This window comes from Staurois parvus, unplaced genomic scaffold (genome assembly GCF_062004578.1).
Source record: "Staurois parvus isolate SC_StPar_1 unplaced genomic scaffold, SC_StPar_1.0 ptg000748l, whole genome shotgun sequence".
In the NCBI taxonomy this organism is placed as follows: domain Eukaryota; kingdom Metazoa; phylum Chordata; class Amphibia; order Anura; family Ranidae; genus Staurois; species Staurois parvus.
This window is the reverse complement of record NW_028318544.1, coordinates 367,823-392,546: the sequence shown is the minus strand read 5'-3', so window position 1 is coordinate 392,546 and position 24,724 is coordinate 367,823. Positions and strand designations below refer to the sequence as shown.

At 40.5% G+C, this 24,724-nt stretch overlaps 2 protein-coding genes across 4 annotated transcripts in view; one reads left to right on the top strand and one right to left on the bottom strand.

The window, feature by feature from the left end:
* The first annotated feature begins 14,665 nt into the window (after positions 1-14,665).
* On the top strand, positions 14,666-18,445 carry CRH (corticotropin releasing hormone). 2 transcript variants are annotated; one of them, XM_089654261.1, is made up of 2 exons: positions 14,666-14,951; positions 17,266-18,445. In XM_089654261.1, exon 2 carries the CDS (start codon positions 17,337-17,339, stop codon positions 17,838-17,840), a length of 504 nt encoding a protein of 167 aa, XP_089510387.1. In that variant the 5' UTR covers positions 14,666-14,951; positions 17,266-17,336; the 3' UTR covers positions 17,841-18,445. The 2 variants fall into 2 exon arrangements, with proteins under 2 accessions (XP_089510387.1, XP_089510386.1); XM_089654260.1 differs by having other exon boundaries at positions 14,667-14,951; positions 17,301-18,445.
* TRIM55 (tripartite motif containing 55) overlaps positions 18,315-24,724 on the bottom strand; it is a 183,703-nt gene continuing 177,293 nt past the window's right edge. For both annotated transcript variants that reach the window (XM_089654258.1, XM_089654259.1), the window contains one exon: positions 18,315-24,525. In XM_089654258.1, the coding sequence (XP_089510384.1) occupies positions 24,400-24,525 (126 nt within the window). In that variant the 3' untranslated portion in view covers positions 18,315-24,399. The remainder of the gene's footprint in view (positions 24,526-24,724) is intronic.

Genomic DNA, 24,724 nt, shown 5'->3' with positions numbered 1-24,724 from the left:
CCAGTGGTGGAATTCCAAGATGGCCGCCGAGACCAATGTGGTGCCAGCGGCATGGCGTCCAGATGCTGTAGCTCCTCCCTGACGCGTTTCATGCAATAGCACGTATTCATAGGGGGTGTGCGTGCAGCAATGGACGCTTCACAATGCTTATATAAGGTAAATGGCGCATGTGTATTCCGCGTGCGCCAATTCTCAATTGTTCAATGACCATGCGCCAGCGCCATTTTGGCGTAGTCAACATAATGGCGCATGCGCTTTCCGCACGCCAATTAACAATAGTGCATTGTCTATTCGCCAGCGCAATCTTGGCGTAGTCGGCATGACCGCGCATGCACGAGCGCCATGTCAGTGAAGAAGCGAACCATGTTTATTACACTAGGATCACCAGGGAACAAAGGAATGTGCTATAACTTGCCATACTAATGGCATAGAAACAGATTATGTTCTCTGACACATATTTTGTGAACTAGTGTTAGTATAGTGAATGATACGTATAAGCACAATCGCGCATATATTAATGCGTCCGAGAACAATAGCGGTAATACACAACCAGTATTCTCCGTTTCAGTATCAAAACTTGCACTAAACATAAGGTGCATAATAATATTCTAATGTGACAATTTTATGCCGATAAACATCACAGCTATTTGGTGATTGAAGTGATAAAAATAAGACATATGTACATATATGTAAAACAAATACCCAAAAATATAGAAGTATATAACAGTATAATCTGGTCAGTGAGATAAAAATGTTAAAATATACATAAATCATATATGTCTATATAAATACATAAAAAACTACACAAATACATTTTAATAAATACAATATAGAATAGAATGAATAGGAAATAGAATAAGATACACATAAAACTTAAAATTGTTGTTTTAAAATTCGCAATGACCATAAAATTCAGATAAAATCACGGATAAAAAAGGGCAGTGATTGCCCAGAAGATGTAAAAAGAGACGGTCGCTGAAATAACAACATATAATCAAATGAATCAAACTCAAAAAGAATCATTCATATAAAAATATAAAATTAGCCGTATTTGGTTATTTAAAATTGGTAATATAAAATGGGGAATTAACTATTGTCGATAAAACAATTAATGTTCATATCAATATTCAGCCCCCTAGGGTGCATGGACCCCATTTCGAAAATCCATTTGGATTCCATTTGTGCTACCGCCCTTCTTTTGTTGGTGCCTCTCCAATGAGCCTGCACTACATCAATTCAAATAAAAATTAAGGAGGATGGATCTCTGTTATGGTGCTGTCGATAATGTTTCGAGAGTGAATGCTCCTTATAGCCCCTCTTCACGTTATAAACATGCTCTCGTAAGCGATCTCATAATCTCCTTGTGGTACGACCATTATTGTATTGTTTCTTGCAAGGACATTGGAAAAGGTAGACTACATACCTACTGGTGTAAGATATAAAGTTCTTGATGTCATAAACTTTTCCAGTAGTGGAAGAGGTGAATTTCTCAACTTTTTTTTTTCTATGACCATTACAAGTGCAAATTACACATTTATTACACGGATAGAATCCTAGCATGTTGTTATAAAATGTTACATTACTAGGTGGATCAATGATATTAGGGGCTATTTTGTTCCTAAGAGGTCCAGCTCTGCTAAATGTAGCTTCTGGTTTATCAGGAAGGATTTTGGCCAAAACTGGGTTAGCCTTGAGAATCTTCCAATTATCATTAATAATCCTCGTAATGACCTTATGCTGCGTGGAAAAAGTAGTAACGAATGGGCAGACTCTGGATTGTTTTGCTCTCACGTTGTTATCTAACAATTGATTTCTGTCCATGTTTGCTACTGCTTGCATGGTACGTGTGAGGATGGACTAATTATAACCCTTCTCTATGAACCTGTCCTTCAGCACAGTGGCCTGTGAGAGATAGGTATCAAGAGAGGTGCAATTCCTCCTGATCCGTAGGAACTGTCCCTTCAGTATATTTGAAAGCCAACCTGGATGGTGACAACTGGTGACAAGGATATAACTGTTGCGATCCGTCTCCTTAAAAAAGGACGAAGTGACGATCGCTCCATCTGATTTTGTTAGTGTAAGGTCTAAAAATATTAACGCTAATTGTGCTATATTCATATGTGAGCTTGATATTCAAAGAATTATTATTCAGTGTCCCAAAAAAATTAATTAACGCCTGTTCTTCTCCTTTCCAGATTAGCAAAATGTCATCTATGTATCGTCTGTAAAAAATAATTCAGGCCAGTCTCGCGCATAAATAATATCTTACTCCCACCTGGCCATGAATAAGTTGGCCAGGCTTGGAGCAAACTTCGCTCCCATCGTAACTCCCTTGGTTTGTAGGTTATATTTACCGTCAAACCAAAATTAGTTATTGGTCATTGCGAAATCTTCACGTTATAAACATGCTCTCGTAAACGATCTTGTAATCTCCTTGTGGGTACGACTAATGTATTGTTTCTTGCAAGGACATGGCAAAAGGTAGACTACATACCTACTGGTGCAAGATATAAAGTTCTTGATGTCATAAACATTTCCAGTAGTGGAAGAGGTGAATTTCTCAACTTTCTTTTTTCTATGACCATTACAAGTGCAAATTACACATATATTACACGGATAGAATCCTAGCATGTTGTTAAAAAATGTTACATTACTAGGTGGATCAATGATATTAGGGGCTATTTTGTTCCTAAGAGGTCCAGCTCTCCTAAATGTAACTTCTGGTTTATCAGGAAGGATTTTGGCCAAAACTGGGTCAGCCTTGAGAATCTTCCAATTATTGTTAATAATCCTCGTAATGACCTTATGCTGCGTGGAAAAAGTAGTAACGAATGGGCAGACTCTGGATTGTTTTGGTCTCACGTTGTTATCTAACAATTGATTTCTGTCCATGTTTGCTACTGCTTGCATATTCAAAGAATTATTATTCAGTGTCCCAAAAAAATTAATTAACACCTGTTCTTCTCCTTTCCAGATTAGCAAAATGTCATCTATATATCTTCTGTAAAAAAATAATTCAGGCCAGTCTCGCACATAAATAATATCTTCCTCCCACCTGGCCATGAATAAGTTGGCCAGGCTGGGAGCAAACTTTGCTCCCATCGCAACTCCCTTGGTTTGTAGGTAAAATTTACCGTCAAACCAAAAGTAGTTATTGGTCATTGCGAAATCTAAAAGGGTTAAAATAAATGTTTTTTGTAAAATAGGCATGGTTGACTAAATTACCCCTTTTCAAACGATATCACAGCATTGGCCTCCTCTTTTTGGGGCTCCCTGGGAGCTTTACCATCCACAGAGCTGGAACACCAATGTTGACAGCTGATGTCGGAGGGTGAGGATACCTGGCCTGACCAGACCTTGAAGGGACCCCCGGTTCTCTGAGATTGATATTTCTAAATGCGCATATTGATTGCGTATCTGGTGAGTCTTTATACCCCGGGATATATCACTACCCTATCTGGATCAGATCACTGGATCCTGAAGATCATTATGATCTCTTACGCACCTTAATTTTGGACTTTTATTTTACGCTTTGCACATCAGTAGTCACTGATTAGTGACACATTAAGAGCACTGTTTCATCACCTTTTATGTTGATGTGCAGGATTAAATTATATCCATCCTATAATTGATCTATTTGGAGTTTTTTACATGTAATTATCATGTGTTTTATGCTATCCATGCCATTTTTTTATTTATTGGATTTGTTGTCTTCAAAGTTCCACTGTTTTCTTTGTATCATTTGATCTAGTTATTCTAGCGCTACACCCTGCTATTTATTATTGTTGTTTAGAGGTTATTGGTGCCTTTGGTGTTTAGCAGCTGACAGGCGTTTTTAGCGCTCGCTTATCCTTTTTCTTTTTATTATTGTGTGAATTGGCCCTCAAAGGAAATATATAACAGTTTTGCACAAATATTCCTTATTTATTAGGTTCAAGGCTGAAAACACAGTACAGGTCTTTACTTTCCTTACTTACTTACCTGTAAAAGTACAGGTATTTTTTCTTTTTCTTTTATTATGCATCTGAATATTGTGTAGTCTTTTATCTTACCAGCAGGTGAAAGTCTAGGCTCTCTTTCACATGCTGTACATTTACTTGGAGAATTAGTGTTGTAAAAACAAACTATACATTAACTGAGGTCTATAGCTCAAGCTAAAGTGAATCAACTCTATCATGTAGCTCAGTCCAAGGATTCAATCAGATGGGTCAAGCTTGAAAGCAGATAACTACCGCTGTTTTGTTTCTCTAGATAACCCATAATGCTCTGGCAATCCATTATGATGTAATAAATGTTTATTTGAAAAGTAAACAAAAAAAGAAGAAAGAGCAATAGCTGATGTGGAGGAATAAGAAGCTGATTTTGGGCAGTTGGGTAGAAAGAAGAGTGGCAACTTATTTTGGAAAAAGAGATAAAAAAGGGAAAAGGAACCTATTAAAGTGGAAATTCACTCTCTCAATTAACATTGCCTATTTGTAATCCTTTTGCTGCTAGCATTAGCAAATATATGTTATATAGGTATATCATATTTACTTGTTTTCAACTTCTTTTTTACATTTCTTCAGTTACTTCCTGATTTCTGACTTAGGCAAATGATACCATACATCCCAGGAGTCTTCAGGAGGGGAGAAGAGGCTTTCTCAACTAAGCACCCCATCCTGCCTGCATGCCTGAGCTAAGTGCAGATGGATTCCAGGAAGTAACTGTTACATGAATAATTTGCCCTTACTCAGGATGGCCATAGCCAGAAGTGCTAGGCAGCATTTTTCAAAGTGATTGCTCAGCAAAAAAAAAAAAGTTTGAAGACTTACATGGGTGTTGGAGTTTGCTTTGAATATTAAAAAATTAATTGAATAACGTTTTTGGTTTGTGGTGCTCAGATACAGTGTTCCGCTTTAAGGACAGGGAGTCTAAAGAGCAGAGTGGGAGGTGTTGATGGAATTTATAGAAGAGAGAGAAGGCAGAGATGGAGCAGATCATGGACCTAAAGGGAAGAGAGGATGCAGAGTGGGACCTGGTCATGAACCTGGGAAATGAAAAGGGAGACAGAGCGAGAGCTGATCATGGACAGGGTATAGCTTAGGTTAAGCAGGACATGATTAGGGACCTTTGAGACAATAAGCAGTATGGGGACTGATCAAGGCTAGAAGAGGCAGTGGGGAAGATGATCATGGCTGACGGGAGCAAGTTAGCAGCTAGAGAGGGGTCCAAATGTTGAGAAACTGTACAATGCTGCAGTTTGCATTTTATGGCGATAAAGGTTATAAGTTTGAAATTGGACTAGATTTCAGCAAGTATGCCCTCTCACAGTTCCTGCAATCAACATTTAGAAATCATAACTAATCATAAGCAATATACAGTATTAGCACCATTTGTTTTTATCTTCTCTCTTATTATTTAAAGTACTTTATGTATGTTATTTGCCTGTGTAGACATTGAAAAAGCCTGAGATTGCTGCTAGGCATCATCTTGGATGTGATGTTAGCAGCCCCAGAATACTCAAAGCTGCCACTCAAGTGACATCTACAGTAGGGATAGACAACCTTGGAGAACTGGAGAGCTACCTGAACAGCATTTAAAAAAATCAAAGGGCAACGGGATTACCTAGCAAGACCTCAATAAAAAGTAAGGAACGTCTGAAGAGTTCAGAGGTTAGCAGTAAGTAACACAGAGTTCAGGGGTTAGTAATAAGCAATAAGTGAGTTCAGGAGCCAATAGTATCGTAGAGCTTAGGAATCAGTGGTGAGTGAAGAAGAGTTCAGAAGTCATTACTAATGCAGAGTTTAGGAGTCAGTGGTAGGTAAAGCAGAGTTCAGAGGTCATTAGTACGTACTTCAGAGTTCAGGGGTCAGTATTGATACAGAGTTCATATCTCTGAAGTAAGTAACAGAGAGTTCAGGGATTAGTGGTAAATAATGCAAAGTTCAGGGGTCAGTAGCAATTACCGTAGATTTCAGAGGTCAGTAGTAAATAGCACAGATTCTAGAGGTCAGTGGCAAGAAATGCAGAGTTCAGGTGTCAGTAATTACCGAGTTCAGAGATCAGTAGTAAGTAATGCAGAGATCAGCGATCAATAGTAATACAGAGTTCAGGGGTCAGTAATAAGTAATACAGAGTTTAGGGATCAATGGTAAGTAATGTAAAGTTCAGGGGTCAGTATTAAGTAATACAAAGTTCAGAGGTCAGTAGTAAGTAAATCAGAGTTCAGAGATCAGTAGTAAATGATGCAGATCTGGGGCCATAAGTAATAATATAGAGTTCAGGGGTCATAAACGATTAATAAGAGATTCAGAGATCAGTAGTACATAATGCAGAGATCAATAGTAATACAGAGTTCAAAGGTCAGTATTAGGAAATACAGAGTTCAGAAGTCATTATTAAGTAACCCAAAATTCAGGGATCTGTAGTACGTAATGCAGAGTTCATTAATCAGGAGGAAGTAATGCAAAGGTCAGGAGTATGTAATACACAGTGCCACACAAATCATCCATGTGGAAGCAACATCATTAGACTGATGTCTGTGGTTAATCTGCATGCTACACAGGGCTCATTGGACTGTTTTTGGAGATTCAAAACCTTAAACAGGCTATCTCTGAATATTGCCCTGAGCGTCTCTCTTCCAGCTCTGGCCAGGTTAACAGCAGCGGCTCCTAATCAAGAGTCCTGTAAATGGGTGGAGGAGATACTATCATTCAACTCCTTCTCCTTTCACAGAACACAATGCATCATGGGAGTGTAGTAAGATGAGTTTTATGAATCGTGGAGGAGGCAGCGAGGGGCAGGCAAGTGGTAAAACAATCCTGATTTTGGAGCCGCTGCTGTTAACCTTCACAGTGCTAGAAGAAAGTCACTCAGGCAGCATCCAGCAGTTGTAAAGGGGACAGAGGACATTGGATTTTGAGAAAAAGAAGATGTCTGCAGGTAATGGTATACACACACCTACCTAATGTGTATGCTGTGTTTTCCTAAATATATGTTTTTAAAACAAAACTTCAGCTTAAATGAGAATTTAACCCTTGCTGTGTGGGGAGGAGGCACTGCAAGAGAAGATTTTGTCTAATTTCTGGAGTGGAGTTGGGGCTTAAAGTGGTTGTAACCCTCAGACATGAAATATGAACAAAGCATATCCATCTATAGTGTGTACTTGTCTCAATCCAGAGCACTAAGTGTCATTTCTGTCTGCTGCCTGTTTCCTCTGCTATCAGCATGAATCACTTCTAACATGTTTTCCTAACACCAAGAGAAAAATGGTGAAAGGGGAGGATCTCCAGCAGATTGAGAGCCTCCACTGTGTGCTGTGTGAAAGGGGGTGTGTCTCTTCCCTCCAATCAGCAATCAGAGCTCTCTTCACTGAGCTCTGCAGTGTGTAATTTCAGCTCTCCTCCACGTTTTTTCTGAGCTCTCAGGCATGCTTTATGAATTCTGGACTTTGAATGTCTGTAGAGAAGAGAAGATTGCAGAGGCTACAATTTATGTACAAGGATTTGATTAATCTCTGTGTATCAGCTAAGGCTAGTCACTTCATTGGGTATTTGTAAGAGTTTACAACTACTTTAATTTAGTAGGGTAGAACAACCTAATGTAAGTGAGTAGAACAGCAGACTATTGTTCCAAGTCATCCATGCTTCTAACAGTCAGGCTCATGTGTATGACCTCTCCTCCTCAATAGCAAAGAGCTATTTCTGGTCGGCAGGGGTTTGTCAAACTTCAAAAATGTTTTGATGCCGAACCCGCAGCCCACTGAAATCAATGACAGCTAAGTCTGTCAAATAAAAATGTCCATTTTCTGGACTAATATGCAAGGGTCAAAGGGTCTGCTGTGTATTTTGGGGGACATTTGAAGGGGGTCTGTGTGCTAAATGTCATCTGCTGGCAATTTAAACTTATTCTTTTTTGGCTTCGTAAATGTCCCCCAGAAATGCATACCAGGCCCTTTGAGTCTGGTATGGATTTTAAGGGGGTTTCCTGATTCAAAAAAGTCCCCCAGGAAATCCATACCTGATCCTTCCGGTCTGGTGTAGGTTTTAGGGGGACTCCAAGCCACAAAAAGTACTTATAAAAAAAAATGCATGAGGTCCCCATAAAAATCTATACCAGACGCTTAATCTGAATGTGCGGTCTGGCTGACCTGGAAAGGGGGGGATAAGCAGGTACCCTTCCAAACCATACCAGGTTACATGCCCTCAACATGGGGTGGTGACTTTTGCCAGGTGCCTCCCTGGCAAAGCATTTTGTCCACGTGTTTATGAGGACATAGGCCTCTTTTCCAAAACCCTTGACTGATGGTTGTAGGGTTCAGCAGACAGAGGGTGCTTATCGGAATCTGGAATCCCCTTTTAATAATATGGTGCCCTCAGATACCGGCCTCCCCCCTACCTGAATAAACATGGGGTACATGGCACCCCTACTCATTCACAAAAATAGGTGTAGCCTTGAATTAAAGACACCCAAACATTTGACCTTTATTTATTATTTATTATTACAAGTCCTTTATTTAAAAATTAAAAATCCCCCCAAAAGTCCCTTGCTGTAAATCCATTGTCAATCACGATGATCGCTGCTGCTTTCTTGGCCAAAAAAGAAAGCAATGCATATGACCAATGCCCAATGGTTACACTAGCTGAATGACAGCTCTCTGAATTGTCATCGGTTATATAAAGGAAGGGGCGGGGATAGTGGTGGCATCATTGCCCAAATATGGCCATGTGATCATATTTAGGAATTGCTGTAAGGCTCCTTTCCCCGCCCATTTTCTTACGTGGCCAGGAATTTCCCACCATGTAAGTGAATGGGCCAGGTTATGACAGTGGTTGGTAAGGATGCAGTGGTTGCCATCAGCCACTGCTTCCTTAACAACCATTGACAGCATATCCCAAATATGGATGTGTGACCAAATTTAGGGAATTATGTGATGCATACTGTCACATTATGCTGTTAACTTGCAGGGAGAAGAATTTTTTTTTTTTGCAGTTTACTACCGCTTTAATAGGGACACAGAAAGCAATAAAACCTGACAGATGTTCTAATCTCTCTCCATTCTGTCCAAAACGAAAAAAAAAAGGTTTTGCCTTTAGTTATACTTTACTTGGTTGTATTCAAAACAATATTCTTTTCTCTTTAACCTTATATTCATTTAACTGCAAATGTCCCTAATACGGTTCAGTATTGACTCAAATAATGGCCAGATAAATGAGAATCAGATATTGTGCAATGTAACAGTTAATTGCAGCATGCTATTAAGCAAATGCATTCAATAAAAAAAAGCCATTATCTGACTTATATTGCCACTTTTCCCATAAAAATGGGATTCCCTTTAGAATTCAAATCATTTATAGTGAATACTTGTGAGCTATTATGAATCGAGGTGTTCAATAAACAACATAGAATAAAATCTTAAAGTGTATGGGGTGCGCTGGCACTTACACTGACTCACTTGCTAGTGTGTATGAATGGTAAAGCATGGATTGCGCCGCGCTCCTATATATTTATATATTCAATTTATACTTCTAAAGAAAAGCTTTAGCAGAGAGGAGACATTGTTGGAAGTGGCAGCAGAGGAGCTGGCATAAGGAGGAGTGAACGAGGAAACAACTCCAGGAGGGCAATTGGGAGATCCCAAGAGAGCTGGTCGGTGTACTCATTGATACACAGGGAGACAAAGGAAATAACAGGAGGATCCATCTTTATGCATGTCCACCTTCTGGGACGGCTAGAGCAAGGGCATCATCCCATTTCATCTATCCTGGAAGGATAAAAAGCGTATTTGCCTGGATCTATTCAGGCAAATATAGAGGTGAGCATATAGGGAGACCATCTAGCACTCGGAAAGAAGGAACAGAAAATTCACTTGCACATTTATTTTGAAAGACTTTAATTTATATTTATTTGTTTACTATAAGCACGTGCACATCTGTATATGTCTTTGCACTATAAATATAGAGTGCACACAGCAATATAGAGGTGCATTATGGGTTTACACCATGGCACCTATTAAGGCACTATCACTTTAGGATTATCCACTATGCATGTCATCTATATGTATTTTTATATATGTGTAGTGTTATAATCACAATTCATTATTGTTGACATTGAAATTGATATTGATATTTTCTTTAGAAGTATAAATTGAATATATAAATATATAGGAGCGCGGCGCAATCCATCCTTTAGAATTCAAATCATACTCTCCCTAATTGTTAATTTTTGACACTATACTATTTCACACCTCAAAATATGCAGATGATGTGCATTTTCTAACTTTTTTATTCCATAAGTATTCCACTAGGTACTGACTAAATATGTAACATGTAATGAGTAATAAGAAATTAAACATTCAAGTTGGTTTATAAAAGTAGATGAAAGTAGATGCCTGTTTTGACCATAGCAGCCAATCAAATCCTAGCTGCTGTTTTTTCTTGTCAGAAAATAAAAGAAGATATCCTATTGGCTGCTATACTAAATGAATATAATGTATGTCTCCTTCCTTCATGTTTATATCATCCCTATTGAAGTTTCTGCTAATGCAAACTGATAGAAGTCTTTTTCAAGTTTTGTAACACTATTAAGAGCAATAATGCTTACTATCCAACAGCAACTGATTCAGAAAGGTTCCAGTAATCTGATTTCACTAAACTGCTAATAGCTGAAATCTGATTATTTCTTAAGAGTACACTAACTGCAACATCATAATGCTTATGATATAAAAATAGGATATGAAAAGGCAGTAGTCTATTAACAACATTTTAATTGTTTAATGAGTGTTGGTTTCTTGCTAGATGGATGGGCAGCACAGTGGCTCAGTGGTTAGCACTTCTGCCTTGCAGCAATGCGGTCATCAGTTTAAGGGCCCATTCACACTAAAATGCCATGCAGGAAACCTGCAGTCCGTACTAGTTGCTTGTAATACATTCAAATTACACTGCCCTTGTGATGTGCAATGGGGGGCAGTGCAATGTTACTGACACCCAAATGTAGATTGCAAATGCAGTGTGTTTGCCCACACTGGATTCCATAGTACAAAAGTACAATGCATTTCCAAAAGTAGTGTGTGCAATACTTTTTTCTGCAGTGCAGTTTCAGCATATTCAAAATGAATGGGTTGAAATCGCACCGGCCAGAACTGTGGTTCATATGCAGTTCCTAATGTGAATGAGCCCTAAATCCAAACCATGACTATGCAAATACAAACCATGCATGTTCTCCCTTCCATGTGTTTCCTCCTACACTCCAAGGGCATGCTGGTTGGTTAATTGGCCCTAGTATGTGTATGCATGTGAGCAAGAGACTTTAGATTGTAAGCTCTTTGAGGGCAGGGACTGATCTGAATGTACAATATATATGTAAAGCACAAATTTTGGCATACAATGTTTTTGCTTTATAAATACCTGTAATAAATAAATTTAACTAGGCGTATCTGGCAGTGATCCCTTCCCCACACATTGTACAGAGATCCATATTTGGATGGCCAATTCAAATGTATGGATTTATTGCCAGCCAGAAAGTCAGAGGGTCTATTCACATCAGGTGCAGTTGGGTGGTGTTGGATGGCTATTCCAGCAAAGTCCCATCACCTTGTTTCCTATGCCCCTGGTTCTCACCATCGGGTTGCTGTGGTGTGCAGACAGTGTGTGGTGAAAAACGTATGGCAGGCTGTACTTTTTTTCAATGAAGCAGAGTGCCAGGCAATCCACTGCCTTGTAGTGTGTGGTGGCTGACAAAACTTTAAGTGGCTGTAAAGCTTTATTTTTTAATTAAAATAATAAACATGTCATTCACTTGCCTACTGAGCACTTGTACCCCCTTTCTGCCCAGGCCAATTTTCAGCTTTCAGTGCTGTCGCACTTTGACAATTGCGTGGTCATGCAACACTGCACCCATATGACATTTTTATAAATTTTTCACACTAATAGAGCTTTCTTTTGATGGTACTTAATTGCCACTGGGTTTTTTTGCACTATAAATGGAAAAAAACCGAACATTTTGAAAAAAAGTTTTTCTTTGTTTCTATTATAATATTTTGCAAACAGGTAATTTTTCTCCTTCACTGATGTGCATTAATCATACCTGCACTGATAGGCAGCACTGATGGTCACTGATAGGCAGCACCAATGGGCACTCATGAGGTGGCACTGATAGGCAGTACTGATGGGCACTGATAGACTGCATTGATGAGGCAGCACTGATGAGGTGGCACTGGTGGGCATTGATGAGGAGGCACTGCTGAGGCTGCACTGATATGCAGCACTGATAGATGGCAATGATGGGTACTGATAGGCGGCACTGATGGGCACTAATAGGTAGTGCGACAGACCCAACCTGGACAGGGGCTTTTGGAGGGGACTAGGGGCTAGCCATCTGCCCACTGATTATGGCCCATGGAGAGAGCAGATCATTCTCTAATGATGGACAACAATGTGATGAACGCTGTGAGCGAGGCTTGGATTATTTCTCTGCATAAAAACAATAAATCTTCCCTTCTGGAGTGGATGGAAAGATATAATATTAATCTTGTACAGGTTAATGGTCAGAGGAAATATGGTAGCCGTCATGTGGACTGGGTTGGAAAAAATTCTCTATTTGGGACAGAAATATTTGTCAACAATCTCCCTCAAGAAATCTATGAAGATAAACTAATTCCACTTTTCAGACTGTTGGAATATTGTGTGAGTATTGTCTTATTATGAACAGATTATACAGGTGAAAGCAAACTCCGAAAAGGCAGCATGTGTAATGTATTTTGTGTATTCAGGGGTGGGTTTGTTGCCAGGCGGTCTGCGGTGAGCTCCCTGATTATTAAAAGCATTGTCTGAGTGCCTGGCTGTTGATTATTTTACTGTTAATTAGCTCACTGTTAGCTGTTGGCTGTACTGTTGTGATCAAGCTCTTACCTAATCAGTGTGGGATGTTTTATCTCAATGTGTAATATTTGATTTATTGGTCATGTGGGGGCGCTGTCCCTATTTCTGGATTGCAAAAACCTGTCTTTTCTGTTCAATAAAGAGTTCCAATTTGGCATTTAAGCTAGTCTCGTCCATTCTTGGGTGCAATGCCCAGCTATCCAACTTTGTCCTGTGTCCCAGTGCAAGGAAGCAGTTCTCTGATGGAATCACCCAATATAGGTGACAGGCGTTCCGTCACAGGCAGCACTGTAGGGCACTGATTGGTGGCACTGACTGATGGCACTGACTGGCAGCACTGATGAGCGCAGGTTGGGAGCACTGCTGGGCACAGATTGGCAGCATTGCTGGGCAGCACTGTTGGGCACTTATGGGCAGCACTGTTTGACACTGATGGGCAGCACTGTTGGGCAATTTTGGGGCTGCACTGATAATCAGAGCACTGATAATCAGTGCTCTGATTATCAGTGTAGATCTCTCCTTTCACAGTTGCCAGTTATCGAAAAGTACTTTCCTCACATGGTAAAAGGCTGCTGTGATTGGCCCTTTACCGTGTCATGTGATCAGCTGTGTCCAAAGGACACAGCAATCACAGAGAGCACCGGGTGTGTGCCACTGGCGGTGTGCGGGGGGGACGTGTTCTGGGAGGATGTCATATGACACCCTCCCAGAACTGGACAACTGCGCTGTAGCTGCCATTCGGCTATAGCACTGTCAGGAAGAAGTTAGCTGCTCTGGGCAATGATTTTGCACTGAGCAGCCCCAATCATCGTCTTCCAGAGTCCCCCGTAGGTGCTCCTGGCCCCTCCCCCTTGTTGAGTGCCCCCAGAGCAAGCTGCTGGCTCTGGAGGCACTTGTGTGTGCTTCCTCCCGAGCCAGCCCTGTATGCCCATAAGACATACAGAATGCGATTTGGCCCTACCCCAGATTCCTCCTCACTGGCTGTGATTGACAGCAGTAGGAGCCAATGGCTTCTGCTGCTGTGTTTCAGCCAATGAGGAGAGAGAGAGACCTGCAACCAGGCTGAGGTAAGTATTAGGTGTCTGACGGGGCTGCACACAGCTGCATAGTATGCATGAAGGTAAAAACAGCTTCAGCTTTTAGAACCACTTTAATGAAATGTATCTGATGATTTTTGGCACTGCAGATCATACTTGCAAGTTTGCACACCTTCCAATATCTATGGCCAACCTAAAAGGGTGGAAAACGCCATATGAAAGGTAACCTGCCCAAATCATTCTTTTGTTTATACCACTACAGTAAGCAAAAATCAAAATGGGTTATTGCAATGTCATCATCAGTGTTTCTGTACTGCCTTAGTTCAGTGCAGGGCACAGCCATGTTATCTCTGATATCCACCTTTCATTGTCTTGCTCTTTCACTGGATAGCTGCTTGGCTACATATAGTTTCTCTTTATCCAGTTATACATAAAACCTTAAATGCAAAAAAAAAAAAATTCACCTGCATAGTAAATCAGTGTTGAAATCCAACACTATAGTGACTGTGTGATTGATTATTTATGCTATTTGCAGATGTACTATGAGTAGATAGCATCAGCTGGGCTCATGGTAACTGATATCATAGGGGCGACTTTGCCCTCACTGGCTGTTGCTTAGCCCACTTGCAAAATTTCATTCAAGTTTTTTTGTCAATGGGAACCTCGTGAATATCACTCTAGGTGTCACTGACGTCACTAAAGAGGCGATAAATATCTGAGAAGATAATTGGATAAGAGATTCATTGTTGTGTTAGCAAAACTCTGCCCATTGCTCCAAGGAGCCATTATTTATTCAGTAGAGGATCAGCACGCAATAGTTGTCAAGAGAGCGTCAGCTTATTAGGCAAGAGCTGCGTGATTGTGGAAGAGAGTCTACCTATAAAATCCAGCATCCAGGCTTCCCTGTGTGAGAGAGCCCTGCTCCAACTTCCAGTTATGTCATCATAGGAGAGACACAGGGACACAGCTGCACACAGGGACATACAGATCACTCACCTTTCATGCTGTGATACTGTCTCTCTGGCACCATCCAGACAAGAGGACCCTCAGCCAGCAGGTAAGTGTTAACCGTGCAATGGAGGGTAGGAAACTCACTGTTAGAGTCAGGTAGAATGAAGTAAGCCTGCTATTATTGGGGGGTTGCCCTTTTCAGGCTTATTGAAAGAGGGAATCCCTTCTCTGCTGTAGGTGACAATTACTGATATGCCCTTATACCTACCCTAATATATACCCTAATCTGCCATCATCACACACACATATATAGATATATATAAATATATTCACTATTAATTACTATTAGAATAGAAGAGGTATGTGGTGTGTGTGTCATTATTGGAAAAGTATATGTATAACATATATATATATATATATATATGTAATCACCACCATCATATAAGTATAGTATTAGTTTACATTTACTTAGCAATGTTTGATTGATCAGCGCTGTCAGTATTGATAATATTATAGGTGGTGTACTACATGTAGGCATTTTGGTAATATAAATCAGCTATGGCCAGGTAAATTATATACTGCATTGTAGTTAAAGGACCGATGTCGATTGAAATATTGCCCCCAAATCTGTTGAATCGGCTCAGGCAGTTGCTGTGATGTCAGTTTAGATTCAGTTTGATAAAGTCGGAGAAGTTCTGAATGTATTAGCGGAGTTATTTTATTGGAATATATAATGTGATCTTCTGAGTCAGTGCTGACGAAGGCTGGATTCAGTGTTAACAGTGGATATATATAAATATCTGATATAGCTATATCACTGGTACCATTACACATTGAATTGCAGCATTTCCTATTAGCATAGGTTATTAGCATCCTGTAAATTGCAGTGGCTGATAGGATTAGTGTTTGCTTTAATATTAACTTATTAATATATGAAGACATACAATTGTTGGTAAATGGCAGTAACTTGCCAGCCATCCATGTATTACAAGTGATCAGGTAGGTATTGAGAGTAGGAGATGGAATCTTATGTGATCTGATCTGTAGATATAGCATGGATGTGAATGCATTTATTATAGCAGGTGACAAGACCTGTACATTCAATCAATAAATGACAGCAACATGCCAGCCGTCCATGTAGTACAAGTGATAAGGTAGGCATTGGCAGTAGAGTTGAGCTTATCTGATATGATGTTTAGATAAGGCAGAGAGATTTTTTTATAGCAGGTGACAAGACAAGCACATTTAATCAGTAAATGACAGTAACATGACAGACGTCTATGTAGTAGTGATTACGTAGGTATTGATAGTAGGAGATGTGATCGTATGTGATATGATCTTTAGATAAGGCATAGAGGAGATTTTGTTTATAGCAGGTGACAAGACAAGCGCATTAAATCAGTAAATGACAGTGACATGCCACCCATTCATGCTGTACAAGTGATTATGTAGGTAGGGATGGTAGGAGATGTGATTTTATGTGATATAACCTTTAGAGAAGGCAGGGATGTGAATTTTTTTTTTATTATAGCAGATGACAAGACCAATACATTAAATCAGTAAATTACAGTAACATGCCAGACATCCATGTAGTAATGATTAGGTAGGTAGGTATTGACAGCAAGATATGATCTTTAGATAAGGCAGGGATGTGAATGTATGTAGTGATTATGTAGGTAGGTACTGACAGTAGGATATGATCTTTAAATAAGGCAGGGATGTGAATGTAGCAGTGATTGGGTAGGTAGGTATTGACAGCAGGATATAATCTTTAGATAAGGCAGGGAGGAGATTTTTTCATAGCAGGTGATAAGACTACAAATCAGTAAATGACAGTAACATGTCAGATGTCCCTGTAGTACTGATTAGGTAGGTAGGTATTGTTAGCAGGATATGATCTTTGGATAAGGCAGGGAGGAGAATTGTTTTTATAGTAGGTGACAAGACTAGGATTCTGTAAATGACAGTAACAAGCCAGACATCCATGTAGTACACGTGATTAAGTAGGTATTGGTATTAGGACATTTGATCTTATGTGATATGATCTTCAGATAAAGCAGGGATGTGACAGTATCTTTAATAGGTGACAAGACTAGTACATTTTCCTGAGACGATATTTTGCAGCCATGTACAGATCAGTTCTAGTACTCTAAATCCCTCCAGTGTTCTGATCAGCAGCTAGAAGTCAATAGAAGGAGTGTGTAGAGTAGCGGATCGCTCCATGTCACGGTACAAGCAGATGTCAGGATAAAGTGTGTGCAGTATGACAGGTGATGATGTACGATGTGATGATTCGGTGTGAATGCTGATGGCCAGCTCGCAGTTGAGGTATTTCAGCACCAAGGAGAGCAGAGCCGACACCAACCAGTCTCTGTTTTCTCCCCTGATCCCTCGTCCCGTGTCCCTTGCGTCCCCTGCAGTCTCCCTGACTGTCCCCTTGTTCTTCCCCCTCCAGGTCTCCCCGTGTGTTCTGTTCTAGATCTCCTCCAGCATGAAGTTCCAAGTCTTAGTGTGTATGGGGATCCTCCTGGTGGCTCTCCTCCCCAGCCATGAGTGCAGAGCTTTCAGCAAATCTTCAGCCGCTTCTAATGGGGCTCCCCCGCCTCTGCTGGCCGAATACCATCCCTTTCTACTCCGTATGGGAGAAGAGTACTTCCTCCGCCTGGGGAACCTGCACAGCAAGTCCCCCCTGGGAGCCGGCCGGGTCGGGGACGCCTTGTCCAGTAACTTTGTGCGGGCGGTGCAGCAGCTGCAACCTCAGCAGTGGGGCGGCCAGCAGGAGCTCAGGGCTGGCAGCATCGTAGACGGAGCAGACTCCCCCCCATTCAGCGCTCAGGAGGAGCCCACGGAAAGAGGAAAACGTTCGGAGGAGCCCCCGATTTCCCTGGATCTCACTTTCCATCTGCTCCGGGAAGTCTTGGAAATGGCCAGAGCCGAGCAGATAGCCCAGCAAGCCCACAGCAATAGGAAACTGATGGACATCATTGGGAAATAAGAGCCCAGCTGTCATCTACCAAAGAGTTTCCTCCATCTAGCACAAACTATACAGTATGATGTACCATTGTGCTGCCCTGATACCATTTGTTTATTTTTCTATAGCTTCAGACATAGAGGATGCACTCAGCAACCCCTTGGGTGCCTATGGGGCCAGCATCACATTGCCAAGCAATGCCCTGCTGCTGGTCCCTGGGTCAGAGCCTATATCTGTTATTCAGCATGCACAGGGTGTATTTGACTGCAGTAAAAAACAAAACAAAAAAAAGGCAACAGATGTAATTTGTAACTTATTTTTCTTTTACACTCTCTGGGAGGGAGGGGTTACTTTTGTAATATATCTAACTATCCATAGGAATACCAGTTTAAGATTGAACCTGGACCAACTAGCTGAAAGAAATCCATTGGACCTGATGGGTTTCCTCTGAGAGGTGGAGAAAGAAAAAAAAACAAACAAAAAAAACCATAGCTGTAATTTATTTTGCATCAAAAGTTTATTGTATACATTTCCATAATAAAAAACATCTTTTCAGAGCTGGCACAACATTGGTGTGTAAACATAACGTTTAATATCTATCTATATTTTTAATAAAATCTGCAAAGCTACATCTGTCCATGTCCATTTGTTTTGGGCAAAAAAAAAAAAGCATGGTCTTGTATTTTCGTGCAAATGAAAAATACAGCAATTAGCTTTCACTGTACACCCACTTACATCCAACAGAAAGGAATGAGATTAACAGTCTGGGGTGGTTGGAACAAAATCATAAAACAAGACCCCCCTAGAGAGATAACAAGTGATAACTTACTCGGTGAAAATAATAATTATATAAAAAATGTTGTTGCAGTGGAATTGCTGCATGGCTGAGTCACAGAACCCTTATTAATTCAACTTTACGCTGCTCTGGATTGTCAGTAAAGACTCCCTTATGCAGAATGTAGTCTCAGATCTACACAGGCTTTCTGATGACAAGTTTCAGTCTCATCCACAAGCTACCAGATTTTCAAACACTATACACTAAAGCTGGCCACACATGAAACAATTTTATTGTACAATATTTCTTTAGATTTACCAAAACCAATATGAGGTCAAACCTAAACACTTTCAATTTGTATGCAATCAGTCAAGCCCTTGCACTACATAGCTGAAGGTAAATCCAAAGGAAATCGAATAAGAAGATTGTATAATGTATGGCCAGCTTGAGGAAGGTATAATGCAATAACCTATATGAATCTCTATCACAGGTCTGCTGATCGGAATTGTGATTTGATGACTGCAGGTTTAGGTCTTGAATCATGCAAGTAAACTGAATCTGTCTCAAAAAGGGCTAAGAATTCATGTTATTTATTTTGGCTCTTTGCACTTGAATTTTTTAAAAATATTTTTTTATTACAGAATTTGTATACCTTTATTGATAACATTACAAGATCAAGAAATACACAGACTCCCATTTCTGACCTACTTTTGAAAATGCTAGCTATCTGGCTGTCCTTGGTTTTAATACTATCTCAGTCTGTGACCTAGAACAAGCATGCAGTAAGTGAAAATAGAGAAAAGTAAGGATTTGCCTGAGTGTTCTGGATCAAAGAATCAAAAGGGTTGTTTTGTTAAAGGCAAATAGGCTGCTCATTTTACAAGGGAATTTTCAATTTTCAAGACAATTTTCCTTTAGCTAAGTGGATGTGGTGAAAATTCGCTTTACCCTAGGTTCACACCTAAGCACTTTCTGCCACATTTTGCATTTTACAGAAAAGCAATACAGGCCAGTTAACATGATTCTCTATGGGACAGGTTCACATCTCTGTGTTTTCACCTGGTGTGTTTTTTGGAAAGGGTCAGGGACTTTTTTGAATGCAAAACAGTGCATTTTTGGTACTATAGACTTCAATGGGAATGCTGTAGAGAAGCATGTATTGGATTTTCGCCGTGTTCTTGATGCATTTTTGCAGCGTTTTGCGTTTAAAATCTGCCTAACAACAAAAAAAAGAAAAAAAAACACAGCAAAACGCATCAAAAACGCAGCAAAACAGTGTAAAAAATGCAAGTGCAAAAACACAAAACGCAACGCAATGCAGAAACACCTCAAACACAGCCTGCATAGGTGTGAACCTAGACTTAAGTAAAGGATACCAAATCATGTGCAAGGAAAAAAAAACATTTCGCTTGTATAGGATTGTATCATGAAAGTCAAAAGAGCCTTGCCTCATTCACTAAGCTAATGGGAAATTCCTTTGCAAAGTGAAAAGTCTCTTTGCCTTTTCGTAAATCAAGCCCAAAGTATTGGGACCATTGGATCAGCATGACAGCCAGACATCTAGCACTTCCATAGGAAGAGATCAGTATGGGCACCATCCATAATACTCTCAGAACAGGTGTCCTTTGATCAGTTAATGCAATCTAAGAAGAATTTCCATTGGGTTTCTATTTACAGACATCACTATGGAAAATTAGAATCTTATTGATTGCTTTGTGTTGATACGGCTTGCCCTTTATCACGGCACATTGCATTGTTTTATTTAATAAGCCTGAGTGTGGTGCTGTATGCACTACAAGTCTCAGCACGGCCTAATAAAAGTGCTATAAAAGTACTTGTTGCTGGGCTGCTACTTGTGGTGTAAGTCTGAAGGAGGGATGAATATTCACATTTTTGGTTAACTATAAATGCTGTATAATAATAATATATCAGGAATATATATAGAATAGATGGATATATGTATTTTAATGTAGCAAGTTTGGGGTTTGTTCACACTAGTCATGCATTTCCCAGCACAGGTAAAATGAATGGACATAAGAACACCCATTGTTTTATAGGGTGCTTTCACACCAGTCCATTGGGTTGAGCTGCATTGCGTATTTTAGTGACTTGCGTATTCTATGACCAAACAGAATCATCCATCCTGCACAAAATACCATGGACTGATTGGAGTATGAAAGGATGCAACTGCAAATGGTGGCACAGTGGTCAAAATATAAAAATAGGCTACAGCACTGCGATAATGCAGGGTGAAACAGGACTCAGTATATACAACGTGCATACAATTAGCAATTTGAGGCCACAGAAGATATCTGAGAAGAGGTATAAGTGTACCTGCAGCTTTACAAAGGGCTCCTTAAGGGCCTCAAACCATGGTCAAGGCTAATTTACACTTTATTATTGGGGTGCTGGCACTATATTTATATGACAACACATGGCATGTGTTAATGCATGTATGGTACAGCCCATCTGGTGTGAACTAGCCCTATAGCTGGCTGCACATTGGAAGACCTCTTATCTGTTATAATGCTTGATGAGATGTCTCCTTTCTAAACTACTGGTCTTCCAAAACTGATTTTGCTTTTCCAACTTTGTTTTTTGCGCACAGGAAATGTAACAATAGTTCATTTTTTCTGCAAGGAAAAGAAAGATTACCTTTCATCAATGCCTGTAGATTTATTCTATTCATTTTTGAAACTCTTGATGATTAATAGCTCTACATCTGGCGGGTTTGATGAATTTTAGGCCGCTGCTCACTGTACTTTAGAACCCCCCTTGTGGTTACATGGTTCCTGCCTGTTGATAGCTGAGCAGGTGGCTCAGGCTGCAAATTATTTCTTCATACCCTTGGTTCACATCTGTAGTGCCGCTGTGGGTCCAGCACAAATGCCTGCAGCCGCACCACCCACATAGAGGAATGCAGGACCCGCGGACAGGTGCCATTAATTCTAAGCCACACTGGAAATCATTACCATTGTGGTAACCTCGGTTCCCGTGTGGGCTGCGATTTCCAAAGTAGTGCAGGGACTTCTTCCCTGAGTATCCCAGGGCATGGGAGTCCATTCAAAAGAATGGGCTCTCGTGTCCCTGCAAATCGCGGCCTGCACAACCGCATAGATGTGAACCAGGGCTTACTAATTTTCTGCCATCTTAGCAACAGACACATCTCACTGATCAAGATGGTATCTCTCATACACAGTCACTTGTGCTTCATTTCTATTACATCTCCTCAAAACTCCTTTATTCATTATAAAGTGTTAGCTTTTTATCTTTGGGATTGTTTGAAACAAGATTGGATAAGTGAAAACTCATCTTATCTGTCAAGTTATTTAAATGTACTTGAATTGATAAAACAGTTACGACATCTCTGCATCTCTGCACTATTTATTCCCCACATTACCCACTTATCATCCTACTTGGACTTGTTGAATTGCTAGCCAGAATTAGATAAATAATGATCAAAACCCTACAGGTTCCAAAATGGGGGACCACACTCTAAGAAAAGTAGAGCAGTTAATGAGTGGAGGGGAGGAGAACTATCACTCAATGGATGGATTTTAAATTTAAAACTGAAATTTTAAAACTGAAATACTTATTCTATGGCATTAGAGAAAATGTGTTATCATGCTAAGTACCTGTCCGAGAAGCCTCTGGTTGAAGCAGCTATCCTCTGATTCCCATAGCCCTCACATAATGTTGAGTGGATTTGAGCAGGTGTCTCATTGCCCTGAACTACCATCCTGCAACACACACAGCTCTCAGAGTGTTCTGTTTATTTGGTACATTTTTCTTAAGAATTCAGCTTGATGCATCTTTGGTATGGTTTCCAGCAATTAAATCTTCATATAAAATTATTATAAAACATACAGTAGCATTTTACATGTCTTGCATACAGAATGTGAAAGCCACATACAGAAAACACATGTAAAATGGTATTGAAATGCACTTAAAGCAGTTCTTCAGTCATATTTGAAAAAGTAAAAGTCAGCAGCTACAAAAACTGTACCTTCTGACTTTTAATAATAGGACACTCACCTGTACCAGGATCCAGAGCTGTCCCCATCTGGCCAGTTTCTTTACCAGGCTTCGGCCCCCAGCGATGGCATACTAACTGTGGGCAGCCACCTGTGACTGCTTGCAGCTTCATAGCCAGATGCTCACTGCACATGCTCAACCTGCACTATGCTATCTGAATGGTCCCACAGCTTTCTAGGACCTGTAATGTGTACCAAAAGGCATTGGGGAAGGAGGAGGGGTGAAATTTCACTAGGATCGCTATAGCGATCCGACCAGAAGTGAGGAGCTTGTACCTGTCAAAAGCTGGTACCTGTCTCCCCCCCCCTCCCCAGAAAAAAAGTGACAAATGTGAGGAGGAAGAGCAGAACATCCCTTTTGGGTGAGGTTCTGCTTTAAGGTAAAACTCTAGTTCCAACCCTTCTCCTTGAAGCACCTTTGTATGTTTCCTTTCTCACTAAATCCTTATATATACCTTTCTTCCCTGCATTTTGCAGGCTGGTCTGATGATGTAACTGGCCCTTTTTCTTCTTCTTCTGCAGTGGTGGTGGGTGGTCCTTCTACCTGGACTCACACAATGGTGTGTGAGCCCAAGTTGCATGTTGGTATTCCAGCAGGGGGTAGGTCTATGACAACCTAGTCTTGTAGGAATGAGTTGATTGAGGCTGGCTGCCATTCAACTCAGAAGACTGTGGACATCTAGAGGAGAAAAAGAAGTACTACCAAGGATAGCTGTGGTATGAAGGTTAGTAGTGCAGCAGAAACTGTTTCTTGTTGTAAAAGGTGAGGTGCAGCAAATTCAAAACAAACAAAAAAGTTGCTTTAAAAATGCATGTTAAAAATACATTTTTTTTTTTGCAACATGAGTGGGCCTCCCATCAAAGGCCTCTAAGACAAACTTTCAGCTTATAGCTCAACTCCGGGAATAGTAAAAGTCCTCCCTTGCAGTGGAGCTGCAACCACACTTCAAGTGTTAAATGCTTGTTTTACCATCCAGGGGACAATAAAAACACTTTTAATTATGTAGTCCTTTGCTTCCCTGAAAATGGCATTTCCTTGTGATTTGACAATGGACTTTCCTGTGGCGTCCTCATGTCCATTGCAGCGCTATGGTCCCTGAATCAGCCTTGATGATGTCAGGGGCAACTCACCTCCAAGGAGAAGAGGCTGCAGGACCCTATCTTACAGAGTGGAGGAGCCTGCGGGTGCAGAGGTTCAAGTAAGTAAAACTGCTTTTCCCGATCCCCTAGACATAAACGAGCAGTTAACCCATGCAGTGCAGGCATAGTCCTATTAGAAGGGAGAGCTATTGCTTTTTCAGGAAAGCAGCTTGTTTGACAGATTCACTTTAAAATGCTGTTTTGTTGTTTTTTTAAAGTGAACCTGTGAGGACAGAAATGTAGGGATTCCAAAGGCTTGCTTGCTTTTTAAAAGTGTGGAAATGAGGGCTGTCATCCTGACCACTAGCATGCAGCCAGTGAAGTCTGCACAAGATCAGAAACCCTGAAAACTGTACCTGGCAGCTGCCCTATTTCTGAGATCTCAGGTTCACTCTAATACCTTGCCTGGTTTACATTGTAAGCATTGTCAGTATTACCAATCACACCGTACAATGTTTCCCATCACTAAAAGGGGTGACATATAAAGTGTACAATAGCAGAGAGACATATAAAAGAATAAACAGTGGCGTTATTAAGAGATACAGTACTGTAGTAGCACTGTTGATGGTGGGTGTGGGGGCTGTATACTGACACAGTGGACAAGAGCAGTTTCTCAAAAAAAAAAAAAGGAATATTATTGTGGTAATGAATTGAGCCAGGAGAAGGAGAAGACGTGATGTGAAGAGTCTGTGTTTTCAGGCTGATTAGTTTCTGGAGTCCTCTGTGTATCTCCCAGGGCTGCTGCTGCCTCAGATCCAATCTGCAAGAAAAGCAGCTTTATGTGAGATACAAGACATTCACAGATTGGATGGAAACTGAAGGAGAGATCTACACAAATACAGTGTATGTGCCTATTGTGCATACTGTGACTCAGCAGAGCATTAAAGGATATCAATCACGAGCTGTCTCTGATCTCAATAATCACTGAATGGGTGCAAGCATGCAGCAAATGAAGTCAG

What these genes read in the sequence shown, in the direction of transcription:
- CRH (XM_089654261.1), top strand. Translation starts at nt 17,337, where the DNA reads ATGAAGTTCCAAGTCTTAGTGTGTATGGGGATCCTCCTGGTGGCTCTC.